Below are 14,575 nucleotides of genomic sequence, written 5' to 3'. Positions count from 1 at the left end.
ACGCAAGTAAAATCCAAATCCATCATCCACACACAAATCGAGCTGCACTGATCTACCATGTACGCCCAGTTCAAGGTAAAGTGCTAAATCTCTATCACGGGGAGGACTTTGTGAAGGGCATTGGCGAAAAGCACTTGGGTCAAGATAACTACGTGTATCAAGCGACAGTCTGCAACCATCATCTTCTTACAAGTCGAATTGATTTTTGATGTTCAAATGAAAGCACATGTTAACCATCAATAAAGCAAATCTTCACGAGGTGAATTGCGTCTGCTGATTTGATCTCATTCATTCCGTCATAAAACGCTGTTCAATAGCTACATTCCCACGTTGTGATATCGCGCTGTACTTTCGCGCCCTCCATCATCAACGTATAAACCGTTCACTCATAAAAACAAAGTGGATGGCACAGCTTCTACCCATGTGCTAGGCCAAGTAAAAGCAAATCATATGGAACAAAGAAAAGGGGGTATAATGTCGTTAAAACCGTTAGCAGTCTTCCTCCTCCCTCCAATCCCTCCATATTGTGCTATGTTGTCCATCTCCGGTGACATGCAAAAGAGTAAGTAACAGAGATCCTTCCTTTCTCCCTTTCCATAATTGACCGATTCCTTGAAGAAAATCCTGTGAACAAAATTCTGAAGCGAAAGGGGTCAGGCTGTCCCAGACAAAGCAAGAAAAAAAAAAGATGTCGTAATACGAGTGAGCCAGGGAGGAAAAACCAAAGCCAGAGCCTATTGACCAAACCAACCGACCCAATCGATAATGATCGTTAAGTACCAGCCGTGAAAATGCAAGAGTGTTCGTTATGTGATCAGGAGCAATTTAAAAAGAAAAAAAAGGAGAGAGAAAAGCAATAACTAGTGCAAGAAAGTAGAGTGATTCCACAAGCCAAACTCCGGGGGTATATCCAGGGCCATGAAAAGGGGGTAAAATCCCGAACCAAGTCATCAATCTAGCCAGCCGTTTCACCAAACAAACCAGTGAGTGGGGTGCACCATGCGCCAGGTAAATGCCAAAATGAGCAACCGTGGAAATGGCAAGTTATGAAAGACAACCCGATTAGACAGAACCATTGCATCCAGGACTGGAGGCTCTCAGTTATACAGAAACCTCTCAATGTGCTTAGGGTCAAGCCAGCCAACCCGTTCGTACGCCGTCCACAGCTTCGATGCCTTGTTCACATCGATCTTGCACGCTTGCTGAGCGTCTGTCTTGCGAAACTCCTTGCCAATCTTGGCACACTCAATGCGTCTCATGAAGATACGCCTCTTACTCGTGAGATAGGTCGCACAATCCAGGCGAAGGGCGGCGGCAAGGCTGAGCTCCTCATCATGGAGAAGGGCCCTATTGGGATCTTTGCTCAAGTCAAGCGCATTACCCTTCCAGTCGACCTTGAGACAGCCGGGTGTGTTGGGTAGCGTCAAAATGCTGGGTGTGTAGTCGGGAAGAGCGTCGAAATCCTTGTCCTCCCTGTTCGGTGCCACTGTTCGCACCCTAGGTTCAGGTGTGGCGCTAACACGTGCCGTCTGTCGAGAGTGCGTAGGGGTTGCCCGAATCGGTCGAGGGTTTTGGGCCGGTGCCTTGGTGACTCTGGGCTTCTGAATGCGGCCAATGCTGCTGGTTCTCGCCACCTGAGGTCTCGGAGCCGGAGCCGGAGCCGGAGGTTGAGCGGCGGGCAAAATTGTTGGAAGCCTGTTAACCATGGGCCGTGCTTTCGTGTGGTTCTTCTTGTCAGCTCGCAGATACTGGCGCTCCTTGCGAAGCCAGTCCCGAGGATCCTTCTGCCACATCTTCAGGCACTCCGACTTGAAAAAGAGCACCAGCTCGTACTCCTCCGGCTTAGGGGGCGATGTGGCGCGTACAATGCTCTGGGGTCGAGAAGCAATGTGATTGTTGACCAAGTCATCGAGCGGCTCGGCTGAAGGAACCGAAGGGACGAAGAGCGGCTCAGAAGGAGGGCTGGCAGCGGATTCGGGAGCAGGATATAGGATCGGGTCGTTGTCCGAAATGGAAAGGCGAGGGTCCGTTGTAATCGAGTTTCTCGCCCTAGTATAGGGGGAGATGGGAGGAGAAATGGGCGGGTTCGGTCCCAGCTGCCTGCTTGCAGCGGACATGGGCTTTGAGGGTGGCATTGCGGCGTCGCGAAGGTTGAATGTCTCGTAAGGAGCTGGACCAGGAGGAGACATGAGGTTGCTGATGTCAAACGGCCGCTTGGGCTTGGAAGAAGTCGAAGTGGATGACATTGGCATCATAGTGTAATCCATTGGGAACAATGCTGGCTGTAGGACTTTGTCGTTCTTGCCAGACATTATGGCAAGGTTTATTGCCCTTTGTGAGATGCTGAGGGATGAAATGTTCGTCCTGCTGACTTGGGAAGGAGCGTAGTACTTGAAAACGTCTCGGGCGGATATCGACGGTTGATGGGAGATGTATGAAAAGACTGGTTCGTGGATTTTGTATGGTGGTGTTCTTCGGATGGGTGGCGAACGATGGGTTGATAGCGTCAATGGGTGACGAAGATCAAGGACCGATAGGGTTTATGAGTCGAGCTGGTGCCTGGCATGAGCTTCAATGGCAGTGACTGGTGGACTGGGAAGATCCTTGACGGTTCCAATCGGTCGCGAAGATGACAGCCGTCCGGAAAAAGTTGTAGAAGAGGAAGAAGCCGACAGTGTTCCTGGTGATCAAGAGGCGTTTAAGAACAGTCGGGCAACGTCAGGCAGCCAGTGCTTTGTGCGATTGTTGTTTGGGCAATTATTGTTCGTCTGTGTTTGAATAGCGTTGAATGGCCGGATAAGGCCTGCGTTTTGTTGTCAATTCGACGAGTGCTACACAATGCGAGCCAACACTACATGATACTGCGTCTGGGTATTGTGCGATGTCTTCCTTATTGTTCGAGATGCTTGCCACCAGTCGTTGCCATTCGGGTTGGCGCGGGGGGGTGGTTGAGGGTATCGAAGTGGAACAATAGGAACGTCTCTATTCTGGGCCCCGGTAGCAAGTGTGGAGTAGTGGTTTGAGATTCCAGCGGCCGGGACTTGGTCTGGTGCTGAGATGACAGTTGAGGTCCAGTCAAAGTTCGGGCTGCGCTGCGTTTTAACGATGCACCGTGCAGCCCTAGTCTAGCGCCCCGCTGCTAGGGGTTGGTAGGGACACTTTGTATTAGTAACGGGATGGAAGGTAACCTTGATGAGATCCCGTCCGTCAATAGAATCGAAGCAGCTGGAACCCGAGAGGGGAAGGCTTGCGTCGGCGGAGCAGGCAGTGCTTCCCAATTGAAACCTGAATAATAGCGATAGCTGAGGAGCGTTCATCCAATTGACAAGTCAGCTATGTAAGTCAATGGGAAGTAACAATAGCAAAAATTGGAGTGGTGGCGGAGTGGAGGGTGAGACGGTGGAAGAGAAAGAAAGAGGGGGGATTTTGCAAAAGAGGTAGCAGAGCAAGCAGAAGGGAAGTAGGAAACCGAAGAGAGGCAAAGGCCCAGGGCGGTAGGGCATACGGGCATGTAAAAAGGATGCCGGGCATGTGCAAAACAGGCGGCACTGCAGCCAGAAGGAGCGGGCCACCCCCTCCCACTGCCATGCCTCCCTCTCTGCCTGCTTCCGCTCACCTTCCCGTCGTCGCCGACAGATGCACCAAAAGTCCCATGTCGAACTGTGTCGGTACCTCCTGCCACGCGGGGGCATAAGCGGCCAAGGTACCCAAGCCAGCAAGAGGTACCTGGACAAGTATAGTGTAGCTGAACTACCCCAACTTCACAGTCCGTCGGTAATCCGATCAAGATGCGTGCGGGATATGCGATGCGATACTGTACAGGTTACACACCGTCGGACCCAAAGATAAAGAAGGTCTGTGACCTTCCCCATCACAGTCAGGGCAGCTGAGACTCAGGATGATATTGATTTGTCGCAATGGCAATGCTTTCTTGGTTCCCGTCAACTGGAACTTATGGATCCTGACCTCATCAAGTCATCACCTTCCTATTATCCTATACAAATTCCGGCTGCTGCTCTCGCTTTCGATGCTAGGCTTCAAGCGACTGACGCGGCCATCGTAGAACCTCACCTGGGGCACAGAAACCCAAACAGTGGGGCAGAGGGCATGGGGCGCTCACACTTGATTGAGCTGACCATCCTGAGGTACCGGACCTGAGCAGGCTAAGTACAAACATAGGTACTACTACATACCTTATGGATCCCTTCATCACTCACCATGTCCGCTCTTTTTCGCAGGGGGACTCGTGTGCCTGTCCGCTGTGTTTCCCAAGTCCCAACGTCTTCTTCTTCTTCTGCTGCCTTGCTTTACCAATTGATGCAGCACTGTTGGATTGCGAAAGAGTCATTCGCTGACCTTTGGAGTCACCCTCTTCCTTCACAGGGTTGCCACGCCCCGGTCCGTAAACCATTGAAGCCCGCTTCAGAGCAAGCCGTGACTTAGGACGCAGCCAATCCGGTGATCACCTGCACGCACTGTAACTACACATATCCCTATCAGTAAGGCATGACTGAGACATAGCTTGGCACAAAGTCCGGTCAAGTACATCCTTGAACTTAGTTTGAGAGTTAGTACTTGGAGGTGCTGTTCACAAACCGGCCATGGACTCTGAAGCGATCATCAGTCGGTGACATTGGAGCCTCAAACCCTGGCGCAGATCAAGCCGACCACAGGGAAGCAAAGCATGCCAGTTTGATCCAATTTCCATGATTTCCAAAACTCTGCGTACACGTATTGAATATCCGCTAACATTTGCTTTGTCCACTACAATGCATAGTGAGGCATATCTCGCTCTTGCGATGGACAAATTTGCTGCAATGTCGTACAGATGATAATAATCAACATCGATTGCCTTGGTTGATTAGAGAAACTTCATTTTGTTTCCGATCGTTGAGGAATCGGTGCCGCCTCCTGCAAAGGCCAGACGGGAAGGGAGTTTATTGGAGGTGTTTGGACGAGCCTCAACGTAACAGCGAGATAGTGTCGGCTGTGGCGGGAACCATGCTAACAACGACATGGTCTGCGAGTTCGATTGATGATATGATGACCCATTGACAGAGACCACGCTTCTGGCGTTTTCAAAACTCACTTCATCATCCAAGCATGTCTCGTTATTTGATGCAAGACCTCTCGCTGCCTGGCTTTCGGCGAGCATGAATTTCCGAATGCGTCCGGTGCCCGGTTTGCATTGTACGGCTGCAACCCCAACCCTAGAGGTAAGATGTCAGTTCATTGCCATCGAATTTCAAGCTCCAATCGCGCCATTCATCGCTCCGTCAGGTCGTAGCAGTTGGTGTTATCAATTGGGCAGATATTCCATCTGTATTGGGCATCCAGCGTGTCGCAGAAACGGGGCCTACAGTAGGCGCAAACGGGTGTTTCGGAGACTGGCAAACGCAAAATTGTCAAAGAGCCCCACTGGTGCAGAGAGAACAAAAAAAAGAAAAGAAGAAAAAAAAAGGAAGACGGACAGCTCATGGGGCGCGGGCAGCGTATCCGGACTATTCTCGCCAGTATTTTGCCACATACGAGTGCAAGTACGACTGCACAAGTACGACTGCGTAGAGGGAGATTTAGATGGGAGGAAAGCGATTGGCCAATCAGACGTCGACCATGGGACGAAGGACGAGAGCATGCAAAGGCCGCTGCGTACCGAGCGTACCTGTAGTGTATGACAAATTGCGAATTGGGAGCATGCTGGAAGGCAGATGATGCCGATGGCATGGCACTGGTTTATTGCCTTTATGAAAAGTGGAAGCGAAAGATGGTAAGGTGAGTCACCGATTGACCTTGTCGCCTCCCGCTCCAGACCGAGGGGCCAGCATTGGATTCACAACCAACTTGGCCTCCATGGTCCATAGCTGTTTGGTGAAGACTAGGTATGGTGGAGTTTGCGAGTTTCGCGGTTCCGTCGGAGAATTACATTCGAGTCGTTTGTGTGCTAAAAGTACTATGTACGCCACCGCGGGTAACTAGGTCTGGAAGTGAGGGAACTTACCCCGCTATCAGCTGCGTTATCGAGAATTACCTTGAATGAACGAGAAATGGAAGTGACAGTGAGGTATAAGGTAGGTACCTCTAGGTCCCTTGAAGTCCCGCAAAGTACTCCTTTCACATCGACGACGGGAGCTACAAACGGATCACCACAGATCACCGAGTGTGCTTCTATCATTTGTCTTACCTCGCTCACTCAAGCGATATATCCCGATACTGTTCTTCTCCGCACTCAAGCCTGATGGCCTCCTACAGAGAGGCATATCTACCACACGATGAAGCTGTTGAGAGACCGTGCTGTCGAGGGCAGCATTCAGCAGCCTCAACGGCTCATTCGCGTCCTGCACAAGCCGCCAGTCCTTCCCACCTGGGTGGGCTATACATCGCGTATGTGGCAGCACGACAGAAAGGCTCCCCGTCTTGAATACCACAGAAACATTTGATCGTGCCTGTCCAGGATGCCACGTACCCTTATCGTCAGCCTGCTCATCGAATTCCCCTCCTCACTGCATGAAGGTAGGCGATCAAGGGACTGGCATCCCAAGCCTAACCAAGATTCTATCAAAAGCAACCAGCGAAAACACACCGCGGGGTTGACCAGCCTCCAGATGGGCCCCTTCTCCCCGCAGCGCCCGCGTGTGTGTGACGGCGCGGAGCCGGACACGCGAGCATCCACTCGGCCGGCTCTCATCCCGGTGGACTTGTGGGCCCTCCCGTTGACCTTGGACGGACCCCGCTTTCAACCCCTGATCATCTCAACTCAAGCCGTCCATTCAATCCCGACCCCGACCTCTTGACCGACAATGGCGGTGACAGGCTCTAGATGCATCAAATGCTGGCAATGGCATACATACCGCCAATGAAGCAAAGGCCTTTGGACAAGACCGATTGCCAACCACCAAATAGGCAAGCAATCTTTTCAGCGCTTCGACCCTGGCGTGCCTGGGTTTTGGGCTCCAATATACTTTCATCTTCACCTTGGACTACAGACCAGAACTCCATTCAGCAACAAAGACATATTTCAATGGCAATGAAGAAACAAACTCATTATCAAACCCCTTCCAACAGCAAGCAAACATGTTCGAAATCAGAACCAACGTCAAGAATAAAACATGACATTAAATTAGGGAAAGATGTTTATCTTGTAACAACAATGATGGAACCGGCATCAAACTAAATTCCCATTTCCAACTTCTGCTTATTGACCTAGCATTCGGGGTTCATGCATCGATGCAATGATTGCTGCCCCGAACGGGCGCGTTGGACACAGTTGGTTGGTCAACCGGAATTTTCTCCAGCTGACAGACAGATCACAACCCTGGCTCTGGTGTGGTTCCCCTTGCAGATACAGGGTTCTCGATAGCGGTTGACGCACTTACACTTTGAGCACTGCCCCCCCCCAGAACGACCAAGCATCTCGTTTAGTTGCCTGAACATCGGTGCCACATGCCAAAGAGTTCTGGGAAGGAAAAGAATGTCCTTCAAATATTTGGGCAGCTCGGTTTGCACACGCATTGTGCTCTACACGACCAGATTCGACGAATACTATCTTCCTACAATACTTTGCCATACTCGACACTTCTTCACAATAGTGCCGGCTCTCTCAGACCGACAAGCCAAGGCACGCCTCTCTCTATCCCACCATACCAAGAAGAGCTTGAATCACACCAGATGAACCACGCAGGAAGGCGCGAGTTTATCGATCAATTTACCGTAGTGTGTCACCACTCGTAGTATTTTCACATACTATGCGCCCGCGCATCCGCCCGAACAACAGCTCGCAGCCGACACACCATGACTCTGTCACCTGACTTGACAATCGAACCTTGCCAATCTTGGGTACCCCTCGTCATGGGGTTGACCTTGGTCCCGTCAGTCACTTGTCTCACTCCCACTCACCAGATGTCACTACCACCACACCCACTTGTTTCCCAATCGTCGCTTATCCGCTTTAGATTGCGCTAAAGACGAAAGTAAAGACAAGCGTGAGGACGACAGTGGAGTCATAAGACTCGACCACGAGGACCATCCCGTTCCGCTAGACTCCCGGAAGAGGGTGTAATGACAATGGGAACTGCTATGAATCCAAGGCATGAGGCCCTCCTATGCTCCATCAAGCACAGTATCAATGGCCTCACTACGTACTGTTGCTCAGACTTCAGACACAGGAAGGTATTCATTAGCTCGATTGACTAATCGTAGCTCATGATTGACAGTGACGAGATGTTTCATCGATAACAAAGCAGCCAATTGAGGCCATGTCTGCCCTAGCATTGGTCACTGGCCCGCTCGCCATGTTTCTTGTATCGCCTCTCGGGGCGTATCCTAGGGCTGATTGAGCGGGTACATCGACCATTCACGGCCATCTGTCTGCCTCTGAAGGGTTCTCGCTATCCTAAGAGGTAGTTTCCTACACTACGCTCACCCTCTGCCATGCCATCGATCTCGTTGCTGTACACGATACGTACCTCGAGTACCAAAAAGTGCATAACACCTGTTCCACATGTGGTGACTGTGACTTGCTGACCCTTATGTAACAATCAATATGGCACATTCACAACCAGGAAGCAGATAAGGAATCGGAACAGCCAAACCATGGACTCTTGTGGCCTATGGCCTGGCATAGGCTGCTGGAGCAGGTTTCCCAGAGCCTCAAATGCTCCGGCTCGCGCAACACCAATAACAACGTGTTTGTGCTAGATTCGCTCCCCATCGGTGCCTTTTGACGTTGCTGTAGTTCTCATGGCAGCATGTCCCATCAAACGTTGAGATTTCCATAATGAACTGTAAATCTGTTATCGGTAAGCATAGTGGCATGTACATGCTTCCTTGGCACTTGCATAATGATGAACATGTCTCGCCCAGAGTCACTTGGACGGGCTAGCGATGCAGGGTTCCGATCATCAATTGAGATTTCAGCATGTTGCCTAATGCTCCTAAATCGATCGGAACAAAACGTGGAACGAAAGATATACTACTCTCTTCTCAAAAAAGCTAAGTCCTTCCTTCTAGATAGCAACGGTCTGACCTGTTGTCACATACTCTTAGATGCTAAGCAATTCCAATACCGTTGGTTTCTTTGTTCACTCCAGTTTGTCTCCATGACAACACACAAACCAACAGTCCATGGACCCAACATCCCACACACCAACAACTTCATCCAATCAGGCTGTCCAATGCGCAGGCTTCCATATAATGTCCGTTGTGCCTAACGCCTCCCACTACGCAGTATATCTATGTCATTCTTTCTTTGTTCGCGTTCTTTAATACCGTCGGCCCACATACCCCTTCCCTCCACACATCGTGCTTGTCTTCTTTGGTACCTACAGTACAAATACCGATTATTAGAAGCAGGAGCACCTAACAATACCAAGGGTAGGTCACGCACCCAAATTATGTAGAGGCACGTACATAATAAGCAAGTTATACAATAAGTTCACCCATACACCCACACCCACACCCATGCAACCCGCGGTCTTCAAATGTACACCCCAGGGGCCAATTGACCTGCCAACAACCTATAGCCAAGGACCAACAGACAACATTTCCCATCTCTCACTACCTGAGTACTACTAGCTACCAACAACAACAATAATACCAGACAGCGGAAGATTCGGATACAGTTCCAGCCAGCTTGTAATTAGGTTATTACCAATATCGACAGCAAACAATGAATGGACTCCGATATATCCCTTGAGACCAGCAAAGGTTAGTTCTGCCTAGCGTAGTGTGCCTGCGCTAACTAATTGATTATACATACACCTACTACTATGCGCAAGTGACAAGTTTAAATTCGGAATGAGTCACGTTGACGCTCGCTGCCAGGAACATGACCAGAAGAGGCGCGGGGGGGTTGGTGCAGCCGTGAGGCGTACAACAAGATGTGCGCACGTACTGTGTAGATACCTACACTATCGAAGTGTTGCTGAATGGGTTGTACAAAGGAAGCAGTATGGGTTAGTATAACAACTGTATAAAAAAAGTATAACAACTGTGAAAAAAAAAGTTTACTTGAAAGATGAGGGATGAAGAAAAACAAGGAAGCTGGGAAATCGAACAGATGGAAGAAAAAAAAAACCCAAAAAGAATTATTTGCATTTGCGCCAGCCGCGAATCGAACGCGGGGCCCATCGATGGCAACGATGGATTTTACCACTAAACCACTGGCGCTATATGAACTGAATGTTTCCAAATTTACTTAGCCATAGTGCCCATGTACCCACCCCAAAGCCTACTCATAGATACCGAAATGGTCATCCTTCTCCGAACTCTCTTCCCCTTTTCCTCACACGTTTTATCAGTCAACCATGAAAAGCCGCACGAACTGTCTAATCCGTAATAATATCCCCTAGTGAGGATACCGGAAAATCGTATGTACATATACCATGCCATGCCCCCGTTGCTGCAGCCGAAGTGAACAATGGAACTTCAACAAACCCGGGAAATACGCGTCGCATCACATCGCATCGCAACCGCACAGATTGGCTTACTTACATATCGACTAAGCCGGAAGCTTGAAAGCATACCTGTGCAAATGTGCATAGCAACGTGAGTGAGCAGGTCGCGCCGACGGAGGAGGTACGTATGCGCTAGGTAGCTGCTGGGTGCGGTGATCCGCCAGGCATGCAGTACCGTACTGAAACTCGCGGACATTCGGATTTCAAGTCAGCGAAATCATATTCACTAAGTAACTCCGAAGCAGGTCATGTGCAAAAAAGGTAAATGCAATGCACACAGGCCGAACGAAGGACAAACAAACCCCGTTGCAGTTATGTCTCCCACATCCTGCTCCGGCTAAGTACATACAGATGCTTCATGCACAGCCAGCGAAACAGACTGTAATCATCTATGAGTCTTTTGTAGTAGAAAATACCCAATTTCGATGCAGACACGCTGCTCAGACTGCTTTGAACATGACAGATATGTAGCCGGTTCTAGGAAGGTTTCTTGGACCTGAAATTCGATGTTGGACATCTTTTACGGTAGGTATGATGTTGGATGAGTGAGTGCTTCATCCATGTTGTGGGACACTGGCGATGACTGTAGCCATCAGGCTAGGTAGGTGTCTTCTACAGTGACTATGGCCCATGTAGACTTTATGTGTGGGAGTAAAGCCCGGGAGTGATTGTCTTTATTACCTTTCTTCAATGCATTGGTATCTTGTGTCTGCGTGTGAGAGAGGACAAGGTCTACCATGTGTTTCCAGGTCCCTCAAAAGTGTACGCCTGTCCTCCACCTGCTAGGCAGCCATCGGCCTGCTTACACATTGACCAAGCTCGGTCATGTTGGGGAGGCGTCGGTCGTCCTCAACTTTTCGCAGGAGGCGGTTTACCGCTTTCTACCGCCGCCCAAAAAGCTGGCTAGTCAACCTCTTAACCAAATCACATATCGACCGTTCTTCTCCACGCGGTTCACCGAGAACCTGGAGCGAAACTGGGGAGCTGCGGTACAGAAGTGTGTGACTGACTAACCCGATGGGCAAGCGCGTGACACAGAGAATAGGATAGGCTTGACGCAGCGCAAATGGTTGAGCCAATGGATGTGTGCAGTGTGATAGAAGACTCCGGAAGCCACGGTGAAGGGGGACTGAAATGTACTAAAAGAGATAAGCTGAGGACCGCGCGTCTGGCTTTTGCCACTACCGCGGAAGTCTGGGAGGCCTCCCGTATATATAATAATCATCGAGGTTTAGGTTGCCGGTAACCATCCTGGCTTGGCCGTATTCAAGAAGCTTCTAGAGGGTCTCCCTTATTGTCCGTACTGGCCATATTGCTGGCGGTTCTATAAACTTTTCGCCAAGGGACCATACCATGATCCATATTGTCAATATGCCGAGCCATGACACACGCATTTGAGTGGAACGCCAGATAGGACGTTAGAGGCACGAGGTCCCCCATACAACTGCCTGTTCCTGGATAAGGCTGTCTAATTGTCTTCTGCGACATGTATCACAGGGGAAAGCAGGGCGTCGTGTACGCCGCGAATAGGCCCACTCCTGCGAAACATGCGGGATAGGTTGTTGTATGATCGGCGCCTTCAGTCGGGGGTTGTACTGGGCAATGTCCATGTTTAACGTAATGCTGTGTCCAGTGGGCTGAGTGCGGTGGGGCCAGATTCGCTTCTTGGTGTTTTGGGATGTTGTTGGAGGTCCTTGACTGATCTCGACAATCAAGCTTTCTAACACTCAGAGGCTTTGAAGTGGCCTGCAGAGAATGGCAATTCAGGCGAGAGGTGTGTCGGATTGCGCATCGAAGAGAGTTGTTAGCAACTAGGTAAAATCATAAACCATCAAACTCTCGCCCCCACCTCTCTTCTCTTTCAACACAATGACCATTTCATCGTCGAATCCCACCCAGTTCCTACGTTCATCCCAATCGTATTCCAAATCTTCTTTGTTGTCCAATGCAAGGCCGCCGCCGCTGGGAGGAGCCGAGCCGCTTTTGTTATCATTTGAGGCAGCAGGACCGGGTTTGATCTCGATGCTTCGGCTGCCAATTCCGCTTGACCGTCCTTCAAGCTCCCAGACTCGCATCTCTTCACCCCGCGAGCTGACACTAACGGCCTTTCCCCGCGCCGTTATCTCGGCATTGCTGATTCCCGATGTGTGGCCCCATAACCGAATACCACGCGAGATGGACAGCGAGGAGGCGGTTGATGTGCACATGTGCAGCACAAGGGGTGTTGTCAGGCAGAGTGGCAAGAAGATAAGGGTGAGTGTAGCAAAGTGTCGTAGGCCCGACTGTAACTGGAGGGGTTCGCGGGGATGGGTTATTCGGTTCTCGAGATCTAGCAACTATTTCATGTAAGGGTGTTGCTGGTGTTTCTTGCAGCCCACTACCAGTGTCTAACGGTATGGTGTATGCTGTTCTTGTTGTAGTGATGTCGGGAGCGGACTTGACGCCTGTACTTGGGGCGCGGATGTGCATGTCCTGAAGACCGATGGACCAGCCCCTCCGAGTGGGAAAAGTGTAAGCTATTGAGGCGACGGTTGTCAAAGCCATCTTTCGTATGGATAGTGCAAGAGGAGGTCGCGATGAGTAAGAGTTGAGGGATGTGAGCAAATATGGCGCTGGAAGCGTATTGGTATCGTTTCCAGAGGCATCCGACTTCTCCTCCATTGGACCACCCGCTTTTGTCATCGTTCTCGCCTCGCCGCCTGCCCCCGAGTTCTGAGCCAATTGGTCTGCCGGTGGCTGCTGGGGTACCTCGAAGGTGTAAAGCGATACCAATACCGCTGCCGTGGCCGTTAACAGGTAGGGATTCGACAGGGCCATCGCAACGAGTTCCCCATTACTCGACTTTTCGTGTTTGTACCGCCTTACGAGACGGTTCTCGCCACTGAAAAACCTCCAGACCCCAAAACTCCCATCCAGGAAACCCACTCCCACGTCCAATATCCCGTGGTCCAACTCGTGGTCGTCCATAGCAATACAGCTCGGCGTAGAGTCCAGCCCGTCCTCGCAGAGACTCACTTGCGCCAGCAGATGTCTGCTCTTCAGATCCCATGCGCGCAAACCCGACACCCTATCCGCGGTGATCGCAATCCCTTCGACCACTTTTACGAGCACCTTTCGCTCCTGTTGTTGATGATTTCCCTCTTGCGTCGTGTCCGCCGTACCCCCTATCCTCAGCTCTTCGACCGCGCATTTGCCCCTCGACCAGTTGTATCGGATCTTATACTGCCTCTTCCAGTTAACCGGCTCCCATTTCCGCTCTTGTGACCGTCCGTCGACTTCTACGCTTAGTCCGCTATTGTCGAAAGTGCTTGGCTCGTCTCTCCTCCTCTTGATTCCAGTCTTGATTCCCTCCTCCTTCTTTTCTTGAACAAGTCCACCACGTCGCCCATCAGCCCAGAGTGTCCTTCTGCCCGAGTAATGCAATTTGTGGCCGGTACCACCACCACTGGCCGCGGTGTCTCTGAATCCCGGTATCCTCATGGCGCGCGGTAGCACGAAGCGCGCGTAGTATAAAGCCTTCCATAATTGAGAGTCTCCAGCGAGCTGGTAGAAGCGGCGCGACACTGGGGCGACGGCGAGGAGGTGTTGAAGTGAAAGGAACGATAGGATGCGAATGAGCAGCTCGTCTGAGAGAGAGGAGAGTAGATCGCGGGATATGCTATTACGTGTGGGGTCAGAGTCGGGCTGCTGAGCGCGCGTCGGCCGCCTGGCCGGCAGGGTAATGTCGTCGTCTACGGGATGGGGATTGAGTCGTCGGCGTTTCGCGTGCGGCAGAAATTCGGTGTTGTCGTAATCGCTTTCGTCATGATGGTCGGATTCATCGTCGTAGGCAACCAAATGTTGTGTTCTTTTGCTGGCCATTTTGCACGATTCGCCGCCCTTGTATTCTCCAGCCAAAAACAACGCTACCAGAAGCGGTTTCACGGGCGTTCGCGAGCAGGATCCAGGCTGAAGAGCGGACGTGGTTGATTTGAAGCTTGCGGACGAAGTTGCAAGAGCTCAAAGGACAAGAGGAAGATTCAAGACACCAGGATGTTTCGTCGTCGCAGTTCCCGTTTCTGGGTAAGTGGCAACGCCAAGCCTTTTGGGTTCTGGGGTTCCATTCTCTTGTATGTACAAGTAGG

General features: G+C 50.9%; 4 protein-coding genes and 2 non-coding genes across 6 annotated transcripts; 2 read left to right on the top strand and 4 right to left on the bottom strand.

Annotated features, from left to right (window-relative positions):
* Window positions 1-185: 185 nt before the first annotated feature.
* NCU01862 (SWIRM domain-containing protein FUN19) lies at window positions 186-3,250 on the bottom strand. Its single transcript, XM_960400.3, has one exon. It carries the CDS (start codon window positions 2,310-2,312, stop codon window positions 1,098-1,100), a length of 1,215 nt encoding a protein of 404 aa, XP_965493.3. The 5' UTR covers window positions 2,313-3,250; the 3' UTR covers window positions 186-1,097.
* Window positions 3,251-3,612: 362 nt separating this feature from the next.
* On the bottom strand, window positions 3,613-4,411 carry NCU01863 (hypothetical protein; the record flags this gene model as incomplete). Its single annotated transcript, XM_960401.1, has 3 exons — window positions 3,613-3,726; window positions 3,832-3,961; window positions 4,218-4,411. The coding sequence occupies 3 exons, from the start codon at window positions 4,409-4,411 to the stop codon at window positions 3,613-3,615; spliced, it is 438 nt and encodes a 145-aa protein (XP_965494.1).
* A 1,709-nt stretch (window positions 4,412-6,120) lies between these two features.
* Window positions 6,121-7,280, top strand: NCU16352 (hypothetical protein). Its single transcript, XM_011395052.1, has one exon. It carries the CDS (start codon window positions 6,818-6,820, stop codon window positions 7,169-7,171), a length of 354 nt encoding a protein of 117 aa, XP_011393354.1. The 5' UTR covers window positions 6,121-6,817; the 3' UTR covers window positions 7,172-7,280.
* A 2,813-nt stretch (window positions 7,281-10,093) lies between these two features.
* NCU15018 lies at window positions 10,094-10,164 on the bottom strand. Its single transcript has one exon. It is a non-coding gene; the product is annotated as a tRNA-Gly (tRNA).
* Window positions 10,165-10,887: 723 nt separating this feature from the next.
* Window positions 10,888-11,591, top strand: NCU14014. The gene is made up of 2 exons (XR_897766.1): window positions 10,888-11,287; window positions 11,318-11,591. It is a non-coding gene; the product is annotated as a ncrg111 (non-coding RNA).
* A 624-nt stretch (window positions 11,592-12,215) lies between these two features.
* Window positions 12,216-14,450, bottom strand: NCU01865 (hypothetical protein). The gene is made up of 2 exons (XM_960403.3): window positions 12,833-14,450; window positions 12,216-12,780 (listed from the first exon to the last, which is right to left on the bottom strand). The coding sequence occupies exons 1-2, from the start codon at window positions 14,310-14,312 to the stop codon at window positions 12,263-12,265; spliced, it is 1,998 nt and encodes a 665-aa protein (XP_965496.3). The 5' UTR covers window positions 14,313-14,450; the 3' UTR covers window positions 12,216-12,262.
* Between the last annotated feature and the right edge of the window lie 125 nt (window positions 14,451-14,575).

Source organism: Neurospora crassa, linkage group I, assembly GCF_000182925.2.
Source record: "Neurospora crassa OR74A linkage group I, whole genome shotgun sequence".
Taxonomy (NCBI): domain Eukaryota; kingdom Fungi; phylum Ascomycota; class Sordariomycetes; order Sordariales; family Sordariaceae; genus Neurospora; species Neurospora crassa.
Note: the sequence above shows the minus strand (reverse complement) of the source record. Positions and strands in the feature narration are given on the sequence as shown.